The 26,939-nt window shown below is 44.9% G+C and overlaps 1 protein-coding gene across 6 annotated transcripts in view; it reads right to left on the bottom strand.

The window, feature by feature from the left end:
- Positions 1-26,937, bottom strand: part of cacnb2a (calcium channel, voltage-dependent, beta 2a) — a 48,165-nt gene extending 21,228 nt beyond the window's left edge. For 2 of the 6 annotated variants that reach the window (XM_061665730.1, XM_061665735.1), the window contains exons 1-2: positions 26,836-26,937; positions 26,076-26,168 (exon numbers count right to left, since the gene is read on the bottom strand). In XM_061665730.1, the coding sequence (XP_061521714.1) occupies positions 26,076-26,168; positions 26,836-26,877 (135 nt within the window). In that variant the 5' untranslated portion in view covers positions 26,878-26,937. Of the gene's footprint in view, positions 1-3,282; positions 3,535-12,918; positions 13,034-15,815; positions 15,942-26,075; positions 26,169-26,547; positions 26,625-26,835 lie in introns of those variants that run through there. The other 4 variants (XM_061665731.1, XM_061665733.1, XM_061665736.1 and 1 more) reach the window with 4 other exon arrangements.
- Positions 26,938-26,939: the final 2 nt, after the last annotated feature.

Below are 26,939 nucleotides of genomic sequence, written 5' to 3'. Positions count from 1 at the left end.
TGACAGCCAACTGCTATGCACTGTGCTTACTAATATTTGATATTAATTGAGCAAGCAGTGTGAAGCATGTGTGTGTGTGTGTGTGTGTTTGTGGTGAGAAAACAACAAAACAATAAAAGAAGGGGGGCAGGGTGATGAGTCCAACAGAGTGACAAACTAGAGGAATGGGGGTGCCACTGCACAGACATCGAGGTGACAGTGACGGGCCTACGAAAAGTGTTTACCCAGCATTCCGAGTGCCAGCGCATTAGGTAAGTGCATCGTCCCCTCGCCTTGATGGATTCGCGGGGTGTCAATCCCATGACAAGATACCGGGAATGGCAAAACACGGGGGAGCGAGACGCAGGGTCAGTGCAGGCATGCTACGACAGCTACTGTGAATCTCCACCAAGACAATCCTAATTTGGACTCAAACCAAATGGTAAATCAATACAAACATTTTGGATTTTGTCAATAAGATTCATGCTTGAGTCACTGCGAAGTTCAGAAAAATCTATCTTCAAGTGGATAATTAACCATATCTCCTCAATTTGTGGCTTGTGAGTAAAGTGGTGGTCCAACTTCGATTCATTCAAAGTTGCATCACACACACACACACACACACACTAATTCGTGGGGAAAATATTTTTTCTTGGACAGTGAAGTACAGTAAATCCACAGTAAAGCCACTACATAGTCAAGGTTCACTATTCACAAATTCAACTATTCTCATTATTTTTCGTGGAACCTATCCTCAGCTATTCACTGAAAAAAAACTCACCAGTTTGCAGTTTATAAAGCGCTTTCTGAAACGCCCTAAAATGCTACCAGACGCAGGCAAAGACCTGTCTAAATAGGAAAGTAGTACAGTACTGTAATTTGTGTTGAAGTGTGTTGAAGTGATGAATCTCGACTGAGAGCCAGTCTTGGTACCGTTATGTTGGGAAGGAGATCAGTTTTGTTAGCAGACGTTACGGGAAGTCTTCGCCACGTGCACGTACACGAGCATTTCTGTTGCATCATCTGTAAGCCATTTATTTTTAAGACAACTCTTGGGATCATAATTTGGGGTACATTTATGGGTTAAACTTTTAATATAGGCAATTATAAACATCACTAGGTGGTGCGTCAGTTACTCACGTTTTTTTCCCCTCGCTATTCACGACCTCTATAATTGCTGTATTTGTTTTTAGTCAATTTCAAACTTCAAACCTGGTAAATTAGTGCATCAAAAAGGCATAACGGTTGAGCTGGGATTAAATCCCTTGTCCTTTTCAGACAAAACTCGCCAAAGTAGTTCAGTGTACGTTTACACAGCCAATGCAGCTTTCCCTATTCATATAATTAGATGTGGGGCAGCAACAATTGCTTTCAACACAGAGGGGCATGGGCAACTCGTCTCCGGTGTGAAGCTTCACACTCTGGTCACGTTCCACCTCTGTAATGTTGAATGCTGCCAAATTCCCAGGTCGACTTCAACCCACCATCCCATATTTTTACCTGACACAAAGGACAGCAAGCTGATAAAAAAGTGGGGAAAAAACCGGCTTAGATGGCCAGTATGTAAGGGCTCAAGGGAGATGAAAACGTCTTTGGCGGAGATAATGAAAACAAATGGCACTTTAAAAAGCTGAAAGCAGTGGATTGGGCCTATATTCATTAACTTAAATGCACAATGTTCAAGGACACAGAGGGGGGGGGACGGGGACGCGTTTTTTGGACTTCTGGCTGCTTATTATGGTCTAATCCCAGGCCGCTAATAAAAATTACCTGCGACTGGTGGCTGCTGTCCCTGAAGGGGGCATTGCTCTCATTAGCAGTCAATCCCCTCACTGCGAGGATCTTCTTTATCTAGCAGCTCGTTCTCTCGGCGGACACCGAGCGCTATAATAGGATGACGGCTAATAAAGAGGATACAGTTAAGTGAGAGAGGTCGGCCTTTGGGGATCGGGGAGTCGGGGCTTCTATTTTACGCCTGCGTCATCAATATTCCGGCAGCTTTCTGGCGTGCAAGGTGTAAGACTGCGAGATGATTGATGAGAGCTGGCTGAGAGAGCAGAACGAGCAGCGAGCTAACCATCTCCAGTGAAACGACAAATGGGAGCGTGTTCAAGATGAATGCGTTCAGCCTCATTGGTTTTATTTCATGTGGACTGTATGGAGGTGAGAGTGTGACATCACTTGGTTTAGCATTTCGCCAATCTTGCTTTTCGACAATATCATAGCTTTCTTTATGGACCTCATAAGTGGGCTGTAAAGTCACACATTTAGATTTGTTTTTTTTTTTAAAAACTGTCATTTAGTAATTTCTATACAGTATGTGACGGTTTTAGTCCAGTTTTAGTCGACAAACATTTAAAAAGTTTTTAGTGTACTTTAAGTTTAAAAAACAAACAAACAAAAAATAAATATTAGTCCACGTATTTCAAGCTCAGCACATAATTTTGACAAATATACTGACATGCTAAGAAAATAGAATGGCCTTAACTATCAATCAATCAAAACAAAAAAACATTTTGATAGCTTATGAACCACATAACTGGCACCCACTCTGTACTTAAGCTTTCTGATCTTTCTTTCTGAGCAATGGCCAAAATTATGTATCCGTACTGTTGGGTTTGTTTGTTTTTGAGACAGAAGTGTTTTGTGTTACGAGAGTGGTCTGATTACGGGATACCGCGTCACTGTGTGAAAGCCGGTGTCCAAGGCAAAGGCTGTTATTTTCTCTTCCGAGTCCGATGCGACTTGCGTCCTGCATCGTTACGTTACCAAAAGCCTGAACTCAAACATCCACGCGTCTCAGTGCTAACACGGTGACACTTGAGCGCACCAGCTAAGAAAATGCAGCATGGCTTGCTTCACGTGTGCATGCCACTGCAGAGGTTACAAAGTTCAGGCGCACCTTGAAAATCATCTTGGGAACAGACTCCCATGTGGAGATTTGAGTATTAAAAATAAGCACAATAATTCACACAGAGAGACAGTTTAACAAAAGTTGGTAGACCTAGGACAAATTCGCAGGGAGAAAGATCATCCTGGTTCTGTGTGTGTATCTACCTGACCTAACCTCTTCATTTCCCTCACTAAACCAAACTCAGTTAAGCATTGCTTTGTACAGAATGTGCACTACTCAGAAGCATACCTCAGTGTGCAAGTTAACTTTAAGTACAACCGTGGGATAACGCCCCTTATAATGTGCCCCAATAACCTCCAATCTGCCAGAGTCCAAGCCCTTCCCCTTGCAAAGAGAGGAAGGAAGAAAGCCTCGGAAAAGCGTGGAAAAAAAGGTTTCCTGAAACTCACCAAATCTGACTCCTCACTAGCCGAGTGAAACATTTCTGCCGGGAGAAAAATAAATAAATCTTAGCGGCTGCCCATCTCAGCTGCGCAGCACAGGAATTCCTCAGACTTCTTCCCTCTGGATCACCTCAAAAAAGTGTGAGTCGTTCAAAGTTACTTTTCGGTCCTCCTTTTGCCTACTTTAGAGGCACGGAGAGAGGACGAGCGTCTTTCCCACGCTGGGAGTACACTCCTTCCGAACGCCACAACTGTCCACCAGACCCAAAAAACAAGCAACCCCCCCAACCCACCAACCCCTTTCCTCCCCAACGTCTGTCCCTCCCACACTCACACATAGCGGGTAAGCAACGAAGATCTCTGGCCAACAGGGCCGGCCTGAAAATTCCACAAAGCAGCTGCAGCCGCTTTTTTATGCCTGCGCTTGTGTGTGATCTGTGGAGTTTACACAAGTTCCATTTTGCCTAAGGAGAGGCTACGGGTTGTTTCAACTAACTGTATAGCCTGAAAGATTTTGGTGAGACCGAGAAATCAGGAAGTCATTATCAGCACGACACAACGCTGAAAAGCTTCATCGCGGCTTTCGGGGTTATTGGAACCAGAGGCCACTGAAAGTTTCCATTTGTTTTGAGGGTAACAAGGAGCAGGGTTGTTACTAATAAAAATGTGACAAATGGACTAAGCCTAATAGCATAATTGCCCGAGTCATTCTAACGTAGTGTCACAGTATAAATTAAAATAAATAACGTGTTTGCCAAAAATGGTGTTTTTCATTTCTATCTGTGAAGCTTCTCAGTCATCCGGGTCACAGCAATCAGCAAAAGTTGAATCGAGGCAATTGGACTCTGAAATTGTTGTGGTTTTTCTTGCATTTCTGAAAACGTTCAAAAAGGATTTCTGTCATTGATGCTACTAGGCAAATAATATGCCACAATAAAATGAAAATACAGTCACAATTTTTTTTGCAATAAAATTGTTTATATCTTTTATTTTTAGTGGTTTAACTGTACCACAAAAAAAGCATTAAGGTTACAATATGGTTCACCTTCAATACAGTAAGAAAACAAAATGCAAAACAGATTTAATATTTAAAATTTTCTGAGAAAAGTCAAGCTTCTCAACTAAATGTGCCCAATAAAAGAAATATTTAATACTGGGTATGTAACTGTAGTCACAATATCACGATATCTTCTTCTCCTTTCAGCTTGTCCCGTTCAGGGTCGCCACAACGTGTCATCCTGTTCCATGTCCTTTTCTCCTGCATCCTCCTTTCCAACTCCAAACGTCCTCATGTCTTCCCTCACTCCATCTACCAACCCTCTCTTTGGTCTTCCTCGAGCTTTCTTGCCTGGCATCTCCATCCTCATCATATTTTTACCAATATGCTCACTCTCTCTCCTCTGGACATGTCCAAACTATCCAAGAATGCTCTCACTAACGTTTAGGCTGTGCCTCTGATGAGCTCGTTCCTAATCCTTTCCAACCTGATCACTCCTAGAGAAAACCTCAACATCTTCATTACCGCCACCTCCAGCTCTGCTTCATGTTGCCTCTTAGCCGTGCATCATGGCTGGCCTCACCACTGTCACATAAACTTTGCCCTTCATCCTAGCACAGACTCTTCAGTCACATAACACACCTGACAGTAGTCTACCAATTAGCAACTCTAACGCAGTAAGTAGTAAAGCAATAATTACATTAGAAAAACATTTCTTTCTAGGGCACAAATAAAAAAACTACGCCAACTAGTTCAAAGTGCAGAGTTTATAACTGCAACATCTCATATGTAGGGACAGTCACAAACTGAGGACCTGATGTATTCCGATCTAAACAGCACAATGTATTAAAACGTGAGACACAGCTTAGTCACATATCCCTGCAAAGGTTGGATTGGCGCAAGACTGCACACACAAACTACAACCTAAAAGCCAGATTTGTATTCCCCCGTCCCCCCACCCCACCCCACGGTGAGTTGTTTTGTGGGCGGCCCAGGCTAAATCCTGGATTATATTGGGTTTGATCAGGGTTAACCCCCGTGAGGATTATGTTGCGCAGCGTGTGCTCGGCACGTGACAAAGAGAAGCGCAGTCAGCGCCAGACAAAACAAAGGTTTCAAGAGGCCCGTCAGCTCTGACCTTTCATCATCAGACTGACTTGACTATTCAGCAGTTTCCTTGTGTTGCTGTCATGTACTTTGTAAAGCGGAAACAGAATAGACACTTGACTCAATTGCCTTCGATTATTCATTCATTGTTTACTTGCTTTTTAAAATCATTTTAAAAAGTTGGATGATTTTGGAAACAAAATCTGAACACGAAACAAAATTACCTACACGTTTATCAGTGAACAAAGCTACGAAAAGCCCTTTCATACTGGCCATTCGAGTTGGCTTTATATATAAATAAATAAATAATTTATTTCTTTTTTCGCCTTTTCACCGGCATGCTGTCCTGTGCTTAAAGTGACGACACAGAATGGTCTTCTGAACTAGTATCACAGGTGTCCTCACTAGGGTCGCGGGCATGCTGGACCCTATCCCAGCAATCTACGGGCGAGAGGCACCCTGAACTGGTCGCCAGCCAATCACAGGGCACATATAAACAAACAACCATTCACGTACACGTTCACACCTACGATCAATTTAGAGTCTTCAATCAACCTACCATGCATGTTTTGGGAATGTGGGAGGAAACCGGAGTGCCCTGAGAAAAGCCACGCAGGCACGGGGAGAACATGCAAACTCCACACAGGCGGGAGATGTGCTAACCAGTCATTCACCATGCCGGCCCAAGACAAGCAATCGCCACAAAATCTTAAAGCATTCCTTAGTTCCTGGAAAAGCACCACATAAATTTTGTTATTATTTTAATCATTATTCATATTAACGCACACTTCTGACATAGCAATGTCCTGCTTCAGCCAAGTTCTGTCTGAAAGCGACAGAAGAATTAATCCCTGGTTATATTGTTACGCCAATTTACCAGGAAGTCAGTGAAAAGGCAGCTCGAGATACTGACGTGCCAACTTCGCTAGCTTCAACAAAAGCATCTTAACTAAATGGCATCCATCCATTTTCTACCGCTTATCCGAGGTCGGGTCGCGGGGGCAGTAGCTTTAGCAGGGACGCCCAGACTTCCATCTCCCCAGTAGTCTCTCCAGCGTGTCCTGGGTCGTCCCCAGGTTCTCCTCCCGTTGGGACGTGCCCAGAGCACCTCACCGGGGAGGCGTTCGGGAGGCATCCGAATCAGATGCCCCAGCCACCTCATCTGGCTCCTCTCGATGTGGAGGAGCAGCGGCTCTACTGTGAGATCCTCCCGGATGACAGAGCTTCTCACCCTCTAAGGGAGAACCTGGACACCCTGCGGAGGAAACCCATTTCGGCCGCTTGTATCTGGGATCACGTTCTTTCGGTCACGACCCACAGCTCGTGACCATAGGTGAGGGTAGGAACATAGATCAACCGGTAAATAGAGCGCTTCGCCTTTCGGCTTAGCTCCTCCTTCACCACAACGGACCGATACAAAGTCCGCATCACTGCAGACGCTGCACCGATCCGCCTGTCGATCTCCCGTTCCATTCTTCCCTCACTCGTGAACAAGACCCCAAGATACTTGAACTCCTCCACTTGGGGCAGGAACTCATCCCCGACCCGGAGAGGGCACGCCACCCTTTTCCGACTGAGGACCACGGTCTCAGATTTGGAGGTGCTGATTCTCATTTCAGCCGCTTCACACTCTGCTGCGAACCGCTCCAGTGAGAGTTGGAGATCACAGCCTCATGAAGCCAACAGAACCACATCATCTGCCAAAAAGCAGAGATGCAATACTGAGGCCACCAAACCGGACCCCCTGTACGCCTCGGCTGCGCCTTGAAATTATATCCATAAAAGTTATGAACAGAATCGGTGACAAAGGGCAGCCTTGGCAGAGTCCAACCCTCACTGGAAACGAGTCTGACTTACTGACGGCAATGCGGAACTCTGACTCTGGTCGTACAGGGACCGAACAGCCCGTATCAGTGGGTTCGGTACCCCATACGCCCGAAGTACCCCCCACAGGACTCCCAGAGGGACACGGTCGAACGCCTTCTCCAAGTCCACAAAACAAATGTCGACTGGTTGGGCGAACTCCCATGCACCCTCAAGGACCCTGCCGAGGGTGTAGAGCTGATCCACTGTTCCACGGTCAGGACAAAAACCACACTGCTCCTCCTGAATCTGAGATTCGACTTCCCGACGGACCCTCCTCTCCAGCACCCCTGAATAGACCTTACCAGGGAGGGTGAGGAGTGTGATCCCCCTGTAGTTGGAACACACCCTCCGGTCCCTCTTCTTAAAAAGGGGGACCACCACCCCAGTCTGCCATTCCAGAGGCACTATCCCCGATGTCCATGCGATGTTGCAGACAACCAGGACAGCCCCACAACATCCAGAGCCTTGAGGAACTCTGGGCGAATCTCATCCACCCCCGGGGCCTTGCCACCGAGGAGCTTTTTAAACCACTTCGGTGACCTCAACCCCAGAGATAGGAAAGCCCGCCTCAGACTTTGCTTTCTCATTGGAAGGCGTGTCGGTGGAATGGAGGAGGTCTTCGAAGTATTCTCCCCAGTCGAGGACAGCAGCGCCCATCCCCACTATACACAGTGTTGATGGTGCACTGCTTCCCCCTCCTGAGACGCCGGATGGTGGTCCAGAATTTCTTCGAAGCCGCCCGGAAGTCATTCTCCATGGCCTCACCGAACTCCTCCCATACCAGTGTTTTTGCTTCAGCGACCACCAAAGCTGCATTCTGCTTGGACAGCCGGTACCCATCAGCTGCCTAAGGAGTCCCACAGGCCAAAAAGGCCCGATAGGACTCCTTCTTCAGCTTGACGGCATCCCTCACAGTTGGTGTCCACCAACGGGTGCGGGGATTGCCGCCATGACTGGCACAGCTCCAGTCGGCCGCCTGCAGGCGCGGAACATGGTCCACTCGGACGTTCCTCCCAATCACGCCCTTCTAGGTCTCACTGTCATTGCCCACGTGAGCATTGAAGTCCTCCAGCAGAACGATGGAGTGGGAGCGCTCTCCAGCACCCCCTCCAAGGACTCCAAGAAGGGTGGGTGCTCTCATCTGCTGTTTGGTGCATAGGCACAAACAACAGTCAGGACCCGTTCCCCCACCTGAAGGCGGAGGGAGGCTACCCATGGTGAGCCCATGGAAAGGGGGACCCATGTTACCCTTTCGGGCTGTGCCCGACCCGGCCACTAGCGCAGGCCCGGCCACCAGGCGCTCACCTTCGAGCCCCACCTTCAGGCCTGGTTCCAGAGGGGGGCCCAGGTGACCCGCGTCCGGGCGAGGGAAACCTCGATCCATTCATATTTTTCATATTTTTTTCTGTTTGCCATGGGTGAGCCTACCAGGGCTGTGAAGCCCCAGACAACTTAGCTCCTAGGATCATTGGGACACACAAACCCCTCCACCACGATAAGGTGACGACTTCCAGGAGGGGCTTACCTAAATGACGCAAGGTAAATGTTGGCTTACCTTGCATAAAACAGCACTTTAATGGCGGTTTACAGGACAGACCGTCTCTTTTGTAGGTGACTTCCTGAAGTCTCCATGGGGAAGCACAGAAAATAAAAGGCTACAAACCTCGCACCGTAATTTGCCCACTTTATGTTCCGTCTAAGTGAGGACTACAGCATGTTTATTGGGGGTTTGTGAGCCTTAGAGGTGTTGACAGATGGATTTTGTTTGCACTGTAACCAGGCAAGGGCAATCCTCTGTTGTTGTGAAGAAGGAAAAAAGGTAAATGGAGATGGATTTAACACATTGCGTGGCGATTCGGCCTGTGTGGCGTCAAAATGAAGGTCAGTCTAATTGAGATCAAGCCTAGAGGGAATAAAGGCCACATGCTGAGTGTGTGACGGGTGATCAGGAAGTAGGAGCTGGTGTCACTAGCTATGAACTAAAAATATATGGACCGATAGAAAAAAGAAAAAAAAAATACAGATCTCTCAACAACACCAAGCCTGATATGTGAGGAATCAATATGTCCTGATTTCAACGTTCATGGTAGACGAGCTCCTGCATCGCCTTTGAAGTATCGATCGGTAAACAAGCGCATTCATACTGACGGGCGTACAAAGGCCAACACGGGCAATTTACAAGTACCAAGCGTGCCGTAATTGGAAGGCAAGGAGGGAAAATCAATACAAAGTCCTAACGTGATTCACATAGGAGAAACCTTGTGACGACTACTAGAATCAATAAATCCTAACTTGTGGTACCACATAAGACGTAACATGTTGCTTTCTTATTAACGCTTCGATTCGCATTAGCATGAGTCTAAAAATGTCCACAGACGTAATCTTGATTTGTTTTGACAGGGCAACAGTTTGAAAGACACCTGAAGTTCTTAAAATTAAGTTTTATTCCTGCATATAAAATTTGGAGGTGGCCACCTCCACCTAATTTCGGGCCACCGATATCATACCCAAAGCTATGTCATCATCATCTAATCAGCATTGCACTTAGTTTGATGTTATAATAATAAAAAATAAAAAAAAACCACAGCCACGAATGGTGGATTTTCTTTGGCACTGTGTGTATTGTGTCAGACAATTTTGTGGATTTTCAAACAGGTAAAGTGTGCCAATGGTCATAATACCACCTCTGCCTGATCCAAGAAAAACTCCCAGTGTAACAGCAACTACCCAAACGTACGGTGTGAGCACTAATCCTCAGTCAAACTTGTTAGCATAGACCACACGTGTGAAAAACAAGGCCTGCGGGCCAGATCCGAAAGAGAAACGTGCCACTATTTTCCCGTGACTTATAAAAAAAAAAATATATATATTAAAAAAAAAAAATATTAACCTGCCAGGCCATTCTATAGCCATAGTGTTAAATTGGACACAGTTCGCAAGCAGTTCAATACCGATGTGGCTTTAAAGTAGACGTTTCGAGTCCATAGTAACAAAAGTAATATAAACAGTCCTCAGCCTCACATTGTCAAAAGCAAAGACAGGGATCACGAATTAATTTGTGTAACAACGAGACAACCTCAGACCGGGCAATGACGTGAAAGAGTGCAAAACTGCAACAGATGCGAGACGCCATTCATTTATCCTGACTTGTGGTTGTCTGTGTCAAGGAAAAACTAAATCAGACCTCAACAACAGTGTTTTGTTTGCCTGTCGAGCGTGCGTTTGAAAACAAGCCGTGGTTGGCATTAAAAGTTTTGTAAAAACACCCCAATCACCGTTGAGTTGTCCAACAGTCTACTCAGAGGCGGCTTTGACTTGCCAAGAGTTCTATTACACAAATGAAAAACTCTCCATGAGGACTTAATGTACTAGCCTGATAAATCTTTAAATTTTCCTGGAACCAATCCCAACCCCTAACTTCGGCCATGAGCTATTATGTCGCTATAGCTTTCCTAAAAGAGATACAGCGTTAGGAGGTTCACTGCAAACAATTGTTCTTTAGGGATTTGATAGCCTTTGTGGCAAAAAATAAATACATTTAAACTAAGACTCCGCACTGTTGTACAGTATGTTATCAAAAATATTGGGCTGCTTTTTAGAATATAGACGAAAGCACGGACGGAAAACCCTGACTGGGGTCCGACGGGACTCTGATTCGCAATTAATGAAACCCGCAAGGGCCAGCAATTAGCGTCTGACTGAGGTTACCTAGATACGGGACACGCCACGTCACTCGAGCTGCGGGACCATCTCTAATTACAGGCATCAAGACGAAGGGGGACCGGGAAGGGAGGGAGGAGAACAGACAACAAAAGAGAGAGCCAGGACAAGATGTACAGTGGCGCCTCGAAGAGTGAACACTGAAGTTACTGATGTTCTAAACAAGCCCAAAAAAATCATTACCAATTTGTTTTTTCCCCCTAAAAATCACAAGGTCTCCTGTGACAACAGATTCAAAGTCTGCACTTTGGTACAAGTTCAGAGGCGTAATCGTCCTGAAATCTTTGGTCAAATTCAGAAATGTACGATCGCGGAGGTGTTTCAACTTTCAAGGTTCCCTTGCAGCAGTGCTGTTGCATTTTTCTTGACAACTGAAGAGCTACGTTACAGTGCAAAACCTTAAAAAAAAGACAAACACCAACTACTAGACACTTCTCAGACGGCTTCATAAGCTCGACGAACGAGCCAAAATCCAAAGAAAAAGCTGACAGAAGAGTCCAAGAAGACAAAGTAAGTCTGCCGTGCATGCCCATAGCAAAGGAGATCATTTGGTCAGGATTTGCTAGAGGTCTAGTTGAGAGGCGCTGGTGTGTGTTACAGTGAAAGGATGTCTGACAGCTAACAAGAGTATCACTTCATGCTCACAGAGCACATCAACACTCTCGCATAGAGTCGGAGGAAAAACCTTGACAGGCAGCACACCAGATATCAAAGCGGGGGACCCAGTGTGACTGTAGCGCACCCGCCGTATAATGTACAGGATGGTTGTGGGGGCATGCCACACACACACTATAACCCCCGAGACGACGACTGCTTGTGTCCACTTGATCCCGGACTCTAACATGATTGATTCTCTCTGTAAGGAGATTTATCAGACTTTCCACAGAGCAAGGATTTCAGAGTAAAAGCAAAGATGAAACATGGTCAAAGCTTACCTTTCTATCTAAAAAGTCAGTTGTAGGGGAAAATGAATATGGGAGAAAAGTACTGTGCTTCACTAATACTAAAGACAGGTCAACTCATCAATCCTTGATGTTTAGAGACGATTAAGATTGGACAACAGTTCATTAAGTTCTTTGCAGCTTACTGGTCTTGTTCAGGGACCAAAAAAGTAACAAAACTAAGTCTGTTCATATACAGTACCGTGCAAGTTTTGGGACAGACTAGCTCTGTTGTTTTCATTAACTGAGCACAGTCATTTTGAGCTAGTAAAAGAAAATACAGTCATCGTACACCACAAAATACAAACCAATTTTGTGGTGCATGGTCCAAGAAAAGCAGGGGGGGGGGGGGGGGGGGGGGTAACTATTCAAAGCTACCTGGCCCTGTGTAAAAACGTAATTGCCCCCCCCCCCTTGTTAAATTAGGAATTTATTGTGGCTAATCACATTTATTGGAAAGCTGAGTTCATTTTCACTGACCAAACACAAGACTGATTACCTCCAGACCTCTTCAATCAAGGAATTACAAAGATAAATATTAAATTAGGTTTATGGGTCTTTTAATTTTTCATTTATTTTCCTTAATAAATAAAACCACCATTTAAAAACTGCATTTTATGTTCACTTGGGTTATCTTTGTCTAATATTTACATTTGTTTGATGATCTTAATCATTTCAGTAGGGAAACTATGCTTAAAAAAAAACAAGAATTTGAGAAGGGCGGGAAATCTTTTTTCGCGGCTCTCTAGGTTCTAATTTATTGACTAACTTTTCAACTGCGATCTTTGCATGCGCAAAATTGCTTATCAATGGCAACCAACGAGTAATAGTGCCGCTAAAATGCCAGATCAAGGTAAAGTCAGATACAGAGAGCAAGGGCCTACATCAACAGACTGTGGCGACTGCCAAACTAATTGCAAGAGAGCACTGAGAGGAGCCTGGTGAAAGACACGATTCGAGTCAAAGGGGAGCAAGGACAGGTTTTTGCCTTGTTTTAGTTTTTGTTTTTACCTTTGGCTTCTTGGACATGCTCGTCCTCCCTCAATGCCGGAAACAACCCATGTCGGCGCGCTGCTCCTCGGCTGCGGCTGCAATGAATAATGCAAATCCCCGGTTTTCACTCAGAGTAGCGTGACCCATGAGTGTAAGCGGCTGACGCCGGCAGTGGGCCATGGGTGGGCAGTGGGAAAGTGGGGGATTAAAAAAAAAATAAATAAAAAATGATAAGATTTTTTTATAAAAAATGTCCTCTTAAATACAACCGGTTTCACCCAGATGGCAAATGTCACACAGCTCATGTGGAGTGATGCCGGCTGAAGCAGGCGCGCGCGCACGCACGCACGCACGCACGCACGTACACGTACACGCACACACGCACACACACACACACACACACACACACACACACACACGTCTAAGCTGCGTGGTATCATGGTTAGTTCTCAAGTGTTTTTCCTGCTGGTCGAGCATTAAGCTTTAATTTGATAGGGCGACAGCTGTTGCATGGTTCACTAGATGGCACTCTATTAGGAAGGCTGGGAAAAACGCACCATACAGACCATAACATGTTTTTATTTTGCTGCCGCTAAGAGCTTTAGTATTACCGAGAAGCGAATGGGATGCTGTGCTGCTAGGTTGTAACCGCCACGCTGTGCTGTACAGCTGCAACCAGACAGGCGAGACAGACTAAGAGTAACATCTGGTGCACTAATCTGCCCGGCGATGGCCGTCACTGCGTTTCCGACCACGGTCTGCAAAGTCATTAGCTTTATTGGACGGACAAGCGTACACCTGCACCTTCTAGTGTCTAACCGCTAAAAATGGATCCGCGGTGAGTGCACCTCAAATGTGCAGCACAGCCTCATATACCACAATCTAACCCAAACCAAAAAAGTCCAAGTCCTAAAAAAAAATTATCAAAGGTTGTTGATAATTAGTTCATTAAATAAAGATCATCCAAACTAAATGAACAATGTTTACCCCGAACAAAAGTCGGCAATTTCAAAATTCCAATTCGTCCCTCGCCATATTGCGGTTCATTGTTTGCGGCTTCACTGCATCATAGACTTTTTTTTTTTTTGTACTTATATCACGCATCATTTGCAATATTGCAGGATTTTTGAGTGATTAGTTTTCTTTTTTTATTTGACTACAGCGCAAGTCAGGAGGAAAGAGTGTCAAAGACAGATGGGGGGAAAAAAGGTTTACACTGTGAATCGCTTTTTCAAACAAAGGTTTAAAAAAAATAAATAAATAAAAACGCAAGCACATAGTCACACATGACCTGCCTCTTGCCACAACGGCCGCAAGGTCACTCAACACAAAGTGGCTAACAGCTTAGCCAGTTAACAGCCAGCCAAGTCTACTGCTCTCATTCGCTGACCCTGACATCCGTCAAAAGGCCAGGCCCCGCCTTTTTGAGTTACATGCTTTCAGTCACAGATCGACACAGATACTACAGTACTGTAGAACAGGAGGGTGGCGACCACAAGTGGACAAAATAATACCTGCACCTCACATGCATATATTTTGTTATTATTTGCATGAAGCTTTAAAATGTATATAAATAATAAAATAAATATTGGGGATTGTGTCGATCATGGATTCACGGGGGTGGTCTGATAAATGAGGGATTTCTGTACTGCCAACAGTGCTGGCCCCGATGTCGGCTAGCCAGAGGCTGAGCTCCACTGTATTTTTCGACAGAGAGGATGATATGGTACAGCGCGAGAGAGTTACACTTCCCGTCCCTTGCTCAATATTTTCTGTGGTTCAGTGCAACTCTACTGTAGAGAAAATTCTGAATCTGAATACATATTTCGTTGCACCTCTACAAGACAAATGTAAAGTCAAACCAGTCATTAATTACTTGTACTACTGCGACGTTATCAATACCAAACTCTAGTACACTTATACTCTGTGATACATTGCAATTGCTAGAATTTGTCCAAATTTTTAAAACTGCCTCGCCTGCGTGAGAAGAAAGGACTTATTTCCAGTTTCACACCTCAGCGAACCTCATCAAACAGGAAGCAATATCAGCAGCATGTGGACTGACAATGCGCATAATGAGAATAAAATCAGTGCCAACGTAAGTCCTCTGCATTAATACGGGAACTTGGTATTTAAATACCGTACTCCCCCTACAGCTCCACATGCGCCAGAAACATTCAAGTTCAGCGTGAGGACAGCACAGCGGGAAAACATATGCACCATACGGGTGAACTCAGGGGGCGAAAAGTGGAGCAGTGTTTGCCTTGGGTGAGAAAGACAGAAGCACATCGCTAATAATGCGCCAGACAAAATAAAAAAAATTAAAAAATGTAAATGCAAAGTTATTGCAGCCGGTAACGAGGATTTGCAGCATATGGTCTATGACAGTGTCACCTGCAGCTGACATAGTTGCTCCTGTACCACAAACATAATAAAAGGTGAGGTATGCGCACACATAAGCTAAACATGTATAGTGAACCATAACTTCATCCTGTCCTCTTTGCCCCAAGCAGCTGATTTCTCAATCTCACCCTAATCTCCCACGATCCCACTGCACGAGCAAAGAAATGACGTTAAAGACATTTATATAAAAAAAATTAAAACAGGATAACATGATAAGAAAGTGATTTATCTAGCATTATTGCTACTACTCCTAACAATTACGCATTTGAGATTCAGGCTAGAATTCAAAACTCATCAACAACATCCTTGGACCGCAATCAGAGTTGGCAGATTGGTCAGCAGATTTTATAAAGTGGACATGGAGTAGCTTGTAGTTATATAATAGTTAAATCTCTAAAGCCTCTCTTTGGAAAGGCCACCAGGCACAGGAGCATCAAAAACCAGCGGAAATGCACTCTCATAGTACAATCTGTTGTATTTGTGCTCACACATAGCAAACGCACTACGCTTACCCAGGAGACGTTTTTGTTTTTGGAGTGTTTGAGCATGGCAACGGGACCGGGCCTGTCGCGAGGAGGCTTCAAAAGACCCACGGCCACTTGCGGGAGACCGATCAGGGGTGGTGGCCAGAGAGCGGCCTTCCCTGCGAACCCGAATCGCCTGGCATCTGTCAAAGGACGCCACCGCCGAACCAAAAAGTTTTCCAAGCGTTGGATAAAAAACACAAATCTACAGAACTCTTCTTCCTCGTGACGGCAGGCAATGACCTGACTGCTTCTGTATTCACACAGAGTATGAATATGAAACATCCCAGCAGGTTTAACCCCGCCCTGCTGAGCCCCGCCACGCTACCAATCGCGCTGCGGTTTTGCGTGGCCCGGCTCCCGAGGGTGAGCTTACAGACGGATGAGCATACTCTGTGGAGGAGAGGGCTGTTCACCAACTGGCAGACCCCCGCCACTTCCAGGCATCCTGCCCCGCACTCCCTCCAAACAAAAAGCAGCCGCTTCATCCGTTGTTGGCGATAAACGTGCTTCACCCTTCCCTCGACATACAGTACCGGTTGTCACGGCACCTCTTTGCTTAAAGAACACCATCGACTCCGCATTTCTGTTCACAGGAGTCAATCTGGATTACCGTGGTGCGCGACTTCGACCTGGATGGGTTTTCAAGAGGCATCCTTGCCGATCTGAGTGGAAGCAGCGTCAGACCTCGGGGACGGCAGCTGGCTGAACAGGTGGTGGACTGTGACATTTTTCCAGCTTTTGGGGACAGTCATTGAAAATGTTGCATCCAAAGCAAAATCTGACTATCAGGTTGTTCAACCACAAGATCTAACACAGCGAGGAGACTGACAAACACAAAACAGTTGCACTACACGGGGTGGGGGGGAAATCATCTGTACTGACTCCGGTTCGAAGTTACAAATGGCAGCCAATGAAGTTTGCACAACAGCTCATGAATGTATCAAGCTCAGTTACTGCAATATTTACTGGTTTTCATTTGATTGCTTCGTTTATGGCCAACACGTTTTTGTTTTTTTTTCCTGGCTAGAATTGAGACCGTTCTGATCATTGGGACATTTGCAGCTCTTTTCATTCAACAGTTTTGGGAGCAACTTCCATCCGTTTCTGATGCAGCGCCGTCCAGTCGGCATAATACCGCAAATGCAGTTAAAAATTACACTTTTCAGATCATTTCCACGATGTCAGAGCCTTTAGAGCAGTTGGTGGCCCAAAATTAGGTGGAGGTGGCCATATCCAAATGTGACATGAAGAAAAAGAAAAAAACCCTGCCTACAAGCAATTTCCATAAACATATTTACTGTAATTATGACATTGGGGCTGTGTTAGCATAGGTTAGTGATAGACTATGGCGCATTCCGACTTGCAGACAAGTTTGGGTTACATAACTGCATCTACGAAGGTTACCGATCTGCAACTGATTTTAAAGAACTATGACAAGAATTGAAATTATGCCATGCAAGGGGTCAGGTTTTTAACAAGAGACTTCACGCAGCGGCTTGATCCACTTTAAACACCCGTCGCTCTTAATTAATTGTTTATATCCACATTGGCCGGCAGCCCTCCTCTCGTGCACAAGGTTCCCTGCGTCCCGCTGCCCCTAATTAGCTCCGCAGAACATCTGCAGCTGTTTTAAATACGCCACGGACAGCCCGGTTCCCTCTCGAGGTTGAGCTTCAGTAGAACGCATTGCGCTAATAATGATGCACGGTTGCCCATTTCCAGAAGAAAATATTTTGTGTTTTAGTCAGTGTATTGTGCAGTAAAAGGCACAGCGGGCGTGCACCAGAGAATAATACTGAAGTATGGTGGTGCTTCACACAAAGCAAAACTGTAACCTTCCACAAAATACTATTTCACATTTTTGGAGTGGCCTGCCTCTTCCTGACAATTGAGGGCTTTAAAACCCAGGCTTCATTGTTAAAGCTGGGTCAGTGTTCACAGACTGACAATGTTTCCAGGCTGCGGCAGTGGCGCAATGGCCTGCTCAAATATATATCACACTTTCCAGTCTTATAGTGAAGAAATAAGATTATGTAAAAGTGCTACAAGACCTGCTAGTTTCGAGACATTCCTCAGGGTCTCTGTTGCCAATTAGTCACTGTGTCTACGGACAGCTCCGCATTGTCTGGAAAAGTCAAGAAATGCTTGGCAGCTGCCATTGAAGTCTTGGCCCCGTACTACTTCTCAGGCAGCCATCCCAGTGCCTCCAGAAAAGTGGGAGATCGAGTTGATGGCCTTGAGTGGACTTGTCTAGAGCAAAATCACACGTGTTAAAGCCAACTCTAGAATCATGCCGGACATAGTTGTGTTGCCTTATAACTTTAAGTTAAATATGTTTACAGTATTATACAAATCATAGACAACTACAGAAAGTTGCTCTTCTTGAATGTGGCCCATCACGTTTGTCTTAGCCTTCTTACACTGGTTTTCGGTAAATTACATATTCCAGTTTAAGATTACCAAAATATCCATTCATGCATTGTTGTAGTAAGAGTAAAAATATTTACCATGAAATAACAGGTTCCAGCAATACGGTCAACTCAAATTAAACTGTTGATCATCAAAGTCCTAATTTAAAAAAAAAAAAAAACTGAATAAGAAGACATGATTTTTGGTCTAGGTTATAAGTAATGTACATGATCTAAATAAAATGGGGAGTTTGTGATGGGCAGTGGCCAGAAGACAAATCAAACAGAATTGTACTAGCTATTTACAACCTTAGTTTAAACCTGTATGACGCTTGCTAGATCTTTGTAAATGCCAAACAGAAAAAAAACAAGTAAAAAAAAAAAAAAAAAAGTTTGATGTACCCCTTAAACAACGTAAACTATTGGTGATTTCAGCAAATGTCATGAAGAATGTGTTCTGTAGTCCTACTTGACTGACTGCCCTCCATTCACAAATCTTACTGACTGGAAGAGCGGTCGACGGGGCCCCGCTGTCTTCCATTCCCAGAGTTTCCATGAGTAGCGTCTGGGACGGTCTACTCCAGCCTGTCAGGAAACTGCATGCTCCACATTCCATCTAGAGTGGAATTGTGACTTTCATTACGTAACGCTAACATGTAAGCGGAGCGTCATAGAACGAGGGGCGGGTCACGGCAGCCAGAGCTCCTCTCGGGGTCTGCGCGGCTTGCAAATACCGCTCTGTTTCTGGGATTTCTCTCACATTCATACCGGTATTCAATTGCACCTGAAAACTCGTGCAGCCGACGTGCGGTGCAGATGCGCAAACACCTTTCTTTACACACGCTGAGGTTTACCAGTCGAGTGTGGCCTAGCAACAGCTGGTCCTACACTAATCCACTCATTAGTTAAATTAAATCTTACTCACTTGTGCCGTGAATGTTGATCCAGTGCGCTGTGGAGTCAAATTAATCACAGCAGAAGTAAGAAATATTTTCTCTTGGCTGCAGTATGCGGTATAAAGATGTTTTCGGGCTAGAAAAACGTCTCGGCTTCATTCAACAGCACACCGCAGCTTTCTTCTGGCCGCGTTTGTGGGACAACACCTGGCGGATCGCTTGTGCGCTCGCTGTCACGTAATCCAACGTGAGGCTGCAATGGATTATTCAGTCGGAGCTCATTACGACACTCGCCGATATTACATACACGGGCTTGTCATCGCTGGCGTTTGACTGAGTGGTTGTACAACCAAACGCAATAGACTTTCGAGAAACCAAAAGGTACATCGGACTTTCAGTCCTAAAACAAATTCAAATGCAACAGGATGCAAGAATAGAGTGCCACCTTTAGTTTCTAAACTTTACTCAATTTTTTGGATTTGTGTTGCAAGGCAAAATTTTTGTGTCAGATATGACGCTGCTTGAGTTAAGTGGAGAGAGGAAGGGGAGGGAGGGAGGGAGGGAGGGGGAAAAAAAAAAAAAAAAAGCAAGGTACTGTGATGCCCTCGCATGTGAGCGAGGAGCCACTAAGTCACATTAATTGAACGTAACAAACAGTCAATATCAAAAATACAAAATGAGGACACACGCAAAGAGCTGCTGGAGGTCACAACTCACACCCAGACGGTCACACCCAAACTAACCAACTTCAGGTCTTGGAATTATTCTCTAGGCCACGCCCCTCAAAGGCAAACTTCCAACACAAGAATACTACAGTACGTACCATTTCTTAACAGTCTCTTGTATCATCTTTTCCACAACAAGATGCCGTTTTTCTTCACTAAAAACGGAGTAGTTGCATTTAAAATTAATTTCAATGTGGAAAATCGTTTTGATGTACCAGTGAATTGTGTAACAAGTAAATTGAGTAACGGAACAGATTCAACTCGTAAATCAATGTATCACTTTATTTCAGCAGAGAGATGAAGGCCTCTAATCTGCCTTTTTTTTTCCAGTGACATGAGTGCGTGAATAGGTGAAAGTGAAACAAGGCCATCTAGTGGTACAACCAAATGAAAACGTATCTTATCTGCAGCATGGAAATGAGAGTGTTATGGTCTCCTGAGGTCAGGTGCAGTAAACTGTTAATTGGGTAATACATTAAGCAACATTAGACATCAAGGATTGGACCAGAATGCAAGTATCTCTGACTTCTATAAAGACCCGAAAAGGACTGTGGATGATAAATACGCACTTGGTCCCTTACGCATTGAACCCTGTTGCCGCCAAACTTACATACGGAAGCTGTGCTTTCCGGCGACGGCCCAGCCCACAGCACGGCATGAAGGGGACCGGGGCAGGGAGGGACGGGGGCTACCTGTCGGGCGGCGGCATCCGCTCGGCCTCGGTCCTCGCCTGCGGATCCTTCACGTGGGACAAAAAGACTTCAAAAGTCAGAAGCCCTGTTGTCGTCGTCATAATCTTGTAGCCATGTTATTACAGCGATGGCTCAAAAAACAAATGCAGAAATTCACTTCAGCTCCTGAGAAGGTCAGACATCCCCTCCTCCCCAAAATAATTCTCTGTAGTGCTACAGTTTTTGCAGGGCTGGTTTCAGCTGCTAGTGGTTTCCACTTACTCGTCGTGGCGCACTAGTTGCTTCTCTGCACGAAGGTTTGTGGAGGGACGAAAGGGGAGGCGGCGTGTCCTTTATTGACCGCCATCCATTGGCGTCCTACTGGGGAGCGTCGATCCATACGCCCTTTCTTCCTTCCTTCTCTTGATTTTGAGACTCCCCCTTTTCCAACTTGAGTGCTCTGCCACAGTCCTCATTTGCATAGCATTTGCCTTCATGCTGTCTCGCAGTGCGGCAATGTGCTTTCAATGCAAGAAAGTGCAGCAGTGCCTGTGATGCAGAGTGTAGTCGTATGAAAATGTATTTCAGCAGATACACGGTATTCTTCAAATGGTGGCCCCCCTTTTTCCTCTCAGGAAAAATACCATTGACGTGGAATCGGGGTGGGGGGGGGGGGGGGTACAAAGTCTTCGGTACATTAACAGAGCCAGAACAAAGTAAATGTAGGAAACAGAGATCACACATGTTGAATACTGCATTGGACCGCGTTAGCGATCCTTACTATGACGTAAACAACATGGCATCTGTAAAGCTGACGCTGATGGTGGAACTCTGAAAACCGGGCGCTGCTGTATGAAACACGGGGTTTTCCAGAACAAAAATATTCAAGGTTATTTGATTTTTTTTTTTTTTTTTTTTTTTTTTTAAATCACATTTTTAAGAGAGGCACGATGGTTGACTAGTTACAATGTCTGCCTCACAGTTCTGAGGAGCGGGTTTCAATCCCCGGCCCCGCCTGTGTGGAGTTTGCATGTTCTCCCCTTCCCTGCGTGGGTTTTCTCCGGGCACTCCGGTTTCCTCCCACATCCCAAAAGCATGCATGAATTGGAGACTAAATTGCCCGTAGGTGTGAATGTGAGTGCGAATGGTTGTTTGTTTGTATGTACCCTGCAATTGGCTGGCAACCAGTTCAGGGTGTAGCCCGCCTCCTGCCCGATGATGGCTGGGATAGGCTCCAGCACGCCCGCGACCCTAGTGAGGAGAAGCGGTTCAGAAAATGGATGGATGGACATTTTCAAGACAGGGTTGGTACTCTGGCTTCCTCCCCCAATTCCAAAACCATCCATATTAGGTTCATTGAAGACTAAATTTTCCATAAGTGATAGTGTGAACAGTTGTTTGTCTATATGTGCCCTGTGCTTGGCTGGTTAGCCGTCCCGGGTGCCCCCCACCCGTTGTCCAAAGTCAGCTGGGATTGACGCCAGCTCACCAGTGACCCTACTTAGGATAAACTACAAAAAAAATGGATGATGTCCCCTTTAAGGTGTGTAGTTTCTAGAAGGTGTGTCATCAAAATGTCTTCGTTATAACGAATGGATAGACATCCCCGATAGCTACAGGTAAGAGAGAGAAAAAATGTACCCTTTGAGTTTAAAACACTTGCAATTATCCTGAATCTCCACTAGGTAGCAGTCTAGCGCTTGTTTCGTGTGGCCCGCAGCTGTTTGCTGCAGCGGGAAGCCACAAACTACACGGCACATGTTGTCCGTCATATTTTCCAACAGTTGCAACACCTACGGAGGACCAAGAGTGACAAAATGAAATCAACAAATAGAACATTAATACTTCAATGTGTCATTTATTTCACAATCATCTTTATTTGCCAAGTATGTCCCAAAAACACACAAGGGACTTGTCTCCGGTAGTTGGAGCCGCTCTAGTATGACAACAGGCAGTCAATAGACAGAGAACACTTTGGAGACATGCAGTTTCACTGTACAAGTCCGTGTGTACTTAGACTTGCACGGCTTAATCTTTGAGACAATCAACTCTCATTTAAACTCTATTTATAGAGCACTTTTTTAAAAAAGTGCTGTGCGTAAAGATAAAACGCTGAATACACAGGCCAGTATATTTCATGCGCCTTCTTAATGTCCTATTCATTTATATCATTTTGGAAATCTTGGACCTCTACAAACACCCACACCGCTTGCACAGCTTACATAAAAGCTCAGGGGAGGTTGCCAGAGCTGATAAGCGGCCAATCAGGAGGACGTGATATCATTCACTAAGCAAGAAAAGGGGATGAAAATAAGGGTCTGCAATCAGCTGGGGAATGCGGCCGGGTTTTCCTGCCCCGGTTGTGTCCTCAAGTGCGCTTTTCATCAGCAAATTGGAGATAAGGAGGAAGTAGGGTGCTTCATGAGATCAGACAACATTTTCAGACTGCAACTTTGGCAAATGGTTTTTGCCCGCACCATATTTGATAGGACTATAATAAAGAGACCTATTATTAGACCTGCGCCTGAGCAATCCTTCTTCAAAAGTTCGGTACTGTTTATCCTCTGCTTCAGCAGAAGCTTTTGTTGATTGCTTTTAAGCAAGTGCTAAATTAGGAACGTTTATTAATATTCGGGGTCTTGTATGTGGGGGGGGGGGTCGGGCTGGATGGTTTCCCAGGATGCACTAGGAAGACAACTGGGGACTCAGAGACAGAAAACGACTCACGTTTCCAAGCGGCTATGGCTAATCAAGCCCAACAGCTCGAGTAGAGAAACATGTTTATATATTAATTATTCATGTATAGTTAGTTGCGCATTGGCCGGTACACAAACAGTGGCACAACATATGTAGACAGACACTATAACAATAATCACAAGCATAAATTCTTCCTCCTCTGGGAAAAACAACTAGTAACATTGCAGCATACTGAGTCACTCAGAATAGTAATAATACTATAATAATAATACTCTTAATCGTTTACGTCTGTATGAAGTGTTTTGGCTTATGAGTGCAGTCACTATTATTTTCCATTCATCTTGTGGCATCTTGGTGGCAAGGATCAATTTGTGTGCGTGCATTTTCTGCACTGTCAATTTGAAACAATGTCCTAGTTTTGAATAAAGGGTTGGACTTTTTTTTTTTTTTTTTTTTTTTTTTTAAATCAAACTCATTGAAAAAAATAATGGACAGATGAATTGATTATTAACATAATCATTAGTAGCAGCCCTAATGTACAGTATCTATTCATTCATGTTCAGTTAGCCATTCTCACGTGCAAATATCAAATGTATTATGCGTGTGCAAGTGCGAGCCTTAAGCGCGTTTGTGACCGATCCCCAAAATGATGCGTCATCGGTGAGACAATTTCCACCTACACGTCATGAAAACTAAACCACCACCGTCCTGTGGATGTTGCTTGACAAATCTGGACCACTTCTGCCACCCACCCCTCCCTCAATCCACTCCCACGGCCAGACCGGGACCTCTACCGTGCAGTGCGGGCCCCCTCCCACTCCCCCTCACCCAGGAGGACCACAGGAAGCGTCTCCCGTCCTTTCTCCGTCTCCCCTTTCGCTATGCATAAATTGGCCTTTTATGAGCAGTTTATGTGCACTTACTGGAACATGTTGCCGATAATAGTCAGATCAGCGTCGACAGAGGTCGGCGAGCCGGAAGACGCCCGCAGAAATGCCAAGCAGAATGTGTTGTTATTGCAATTGCGGTCTTTTGTTTTTGCTTTTTGTGGCCTCTTCTCTCTGTTAGACTCCTCTTGAACTACTATACATAAAAGCAGCGTTAAGGCTATCGTCTTTTGTTATTCTTTTGTTCATGCTGTCTGTTTTCTCTCTGTCCGTCTGTCCCCGACCAAACAAAGTACCAGACCGTGCAATTATTCCAGTTGCAGTCTTTTGTTTTCATCATCTATAGCGGATGAGTCAGGAATGCATCGCTCGCCCGCCCCCCCCCCCCCCCCATTCTATTCTATTTTCTATTTTCACGATTTCCTATGGGAAAATTTGTCTGAACAATTAAATTGTGTTTGACATGAGGTTCCACTCTTGTAACTTTCTTAACTCCACAAAACCATATTCTAATGCAAAATGATACAATTGCAAAACAGTATTTAGATTATCACCCAAACAACGGAGGGGTTACGGGAAGGTTTGCTATTTTTGGGTCAGGCTCACAGTGGCCTGGCTGACCCTGAACGCATCGCTCCTATTCTTCCTCCCTGCGCTCCTGGAACGACCTCCCGTTTCTATAGAACGAGACTGATACGTACTCTCTGCTTGATCGAGTTTGCTTGCTATGACTCAGACTGGAAGACGACACATTTGTGGACTTTGGGAATCTACATGCAGCTCCCATGAGCGGCTGTAAAAGAAAATTAAAAAAAAAAAAGGAAAGAAATGGAAAATTGGGCAAATTCTCACTGAGCGGGATTTGTGTGAGGCAAGAAGCTCATTCACAAGTTCTCAGAGAAGTTGAGTGCAAGCAAGAGGTGGCGTTTTGTTTTGTTTTTTCCCCTCCTGATGCCAAAAACTAAAGCAATGCGAGCCTCCTCCTAAAAAGGGAGAAACATTTAGGCGAGGGCACCCATCCCGTCCCGTGCAGGTCTCTGCATTCTACAAAGTCCAGACGCGAAAAAAGGCATACCTCGCCAGTTCTGTTTTATAACAGGAGATGCTAGCGCGGCGGCTCAGGCGAGATGTCGCCGCCGTCACCGCGTAGCCGACCGGCAGTGTTTACGCAAAACTTTCAGGGCAGCACACATCTCACAACTGATGGATGATGATGATGATGACTGAAGCGCAGCGCTTTTGCCAGATTGCTTTTACCGGCAGACATTTACACACATTCCGACACGGGGACAGGAAATAGCCTCCCGGGACATACTCCACTACTACAGCGGTCTTCTTTTCAACCAACTTTTAGGGTGTTTACTGTACTCTCACTTTAACTTAAGTCTGTTCATGACGATGAAAGTGCATGCACTCAGAAAATACAGACCAATCGCGGGTATTGTAAATCACACTACATGGCACGACTCAGCTCATCAATTGTGTTTGTTAGTTTGCGAGTGGAGCAAGTGGATGCGTGCCATGCAGGAAAGCAGTGAAGAGATTAAGACAAATAGATAGATAACCTTGGTTTTAAAACAAAACAAAAAACAGCAACTCTATTAGTTTGGTCTTTCGCTCATTTTCTTGCGAGTGAATGGAATGGGTACGTGTACTTGAACGCGGTTAAAGCCGATTATTTGTTGATCGTACTTACCTCGTTCATTAGTTTTGTTTACGAGCGGAGCTGTTGGGTGGCTGTGCGAGGCAGACAAGTGGTGAAGCCAGAACTTCAATAAACAGATTCAACAACGAATCAAAACAAGAGAACCACAACGACCGTGTGGTTAAAGCGTTTTCGAAGTCAATGTTAGTGAGATGGTTCGTTAGTTAGCGAATGCAGCAAGAGGGTGTGTATGAGGCGGGCAAGTGGCGAGAAGAGGACATTTAATAGAGTAGCCAACCCGACGGTCGATCCTTACCTGGCGTGTGAGGCTGTTCGTTGTGGTGTCCGAGGACGTGCTCCCGTCCGAACCTTTCAGGCGACCTTTCCTGCGGGCTCCTTTGGTTAAACGCTTAAAAAAAAGAAAGGGGAAAAAATGCAAAAAGAAAACAATTAAGCACGAACTGACAAAATACAGGATAATATACTACAAGCCGGTTGGAGCCGGGTTGATTAATTAAAATGGAATAGTGAGGAACTTGTTTAACTGGATGCATTATGGTGTGTAAATATTGAAAAAGAGGTCACAATAAAGCGAACGAGTAACCAAAAAAACAACATCAACAACAACAGCAGTAAAACCCAAAACTACATTGAGCATGGATTGGAGCCAAAATTCCACCACAGGCGAGTAATTAATTCAGTTACCTGCTAATTTGAATTTAACAATGACAAAATGTCAAACTAACAAGAAGTAGCCACAAAGAAGTTAAAGTAAAAGTGACACTGACCATTATCACGAACTGGAGACCAAAATATGTCGCCGTCGGTCAGCACCAACAGACTCACGAGTCACCTGCTAATTTGCATTTACCGGTGATAAAATAATACGTCAGAGGCACACGTGTACCTAAACAATATTAATTGACACACTAACAAGAAGTCATGACAACAAAAATAAAAAGTAGACACAAAACGACTTTGACGGTTAACGTTAATGTCGCCGTAGCCGAGCACTTGACGAACATTTCACATGCTAACTTTTCAACACGCACACAAAAAAAAAACACTCAACTTACTGGAAACACCGGCTGCTCCAACGAGTCCACCTCCATTATCATGTGCCAGTCGCTATTTTAGTTTTAGTTTTTTTTACAAGTACCAACGACGAAAATTGGGGGCG

The sequence above is a fragment of the Phycodurus eques genome, chromosome 21, assembly GCF_024500275.1.
Source record: "Phycodurus eques isolate BA_2022a chromosome 21, UOR_Pequ_1.1, whole genome shotgun sequence".
NCBI lineage: Eukaryota > Metazoa > Chordata > Actinopteri > Syngnathiformes > Syngnathidae > Phycodurus > Phycodurus eques.
Note: the sequence above shows the minus strand (reverse complement) of the source record. Positions and strands in the feature narration are given on the sequence as shown.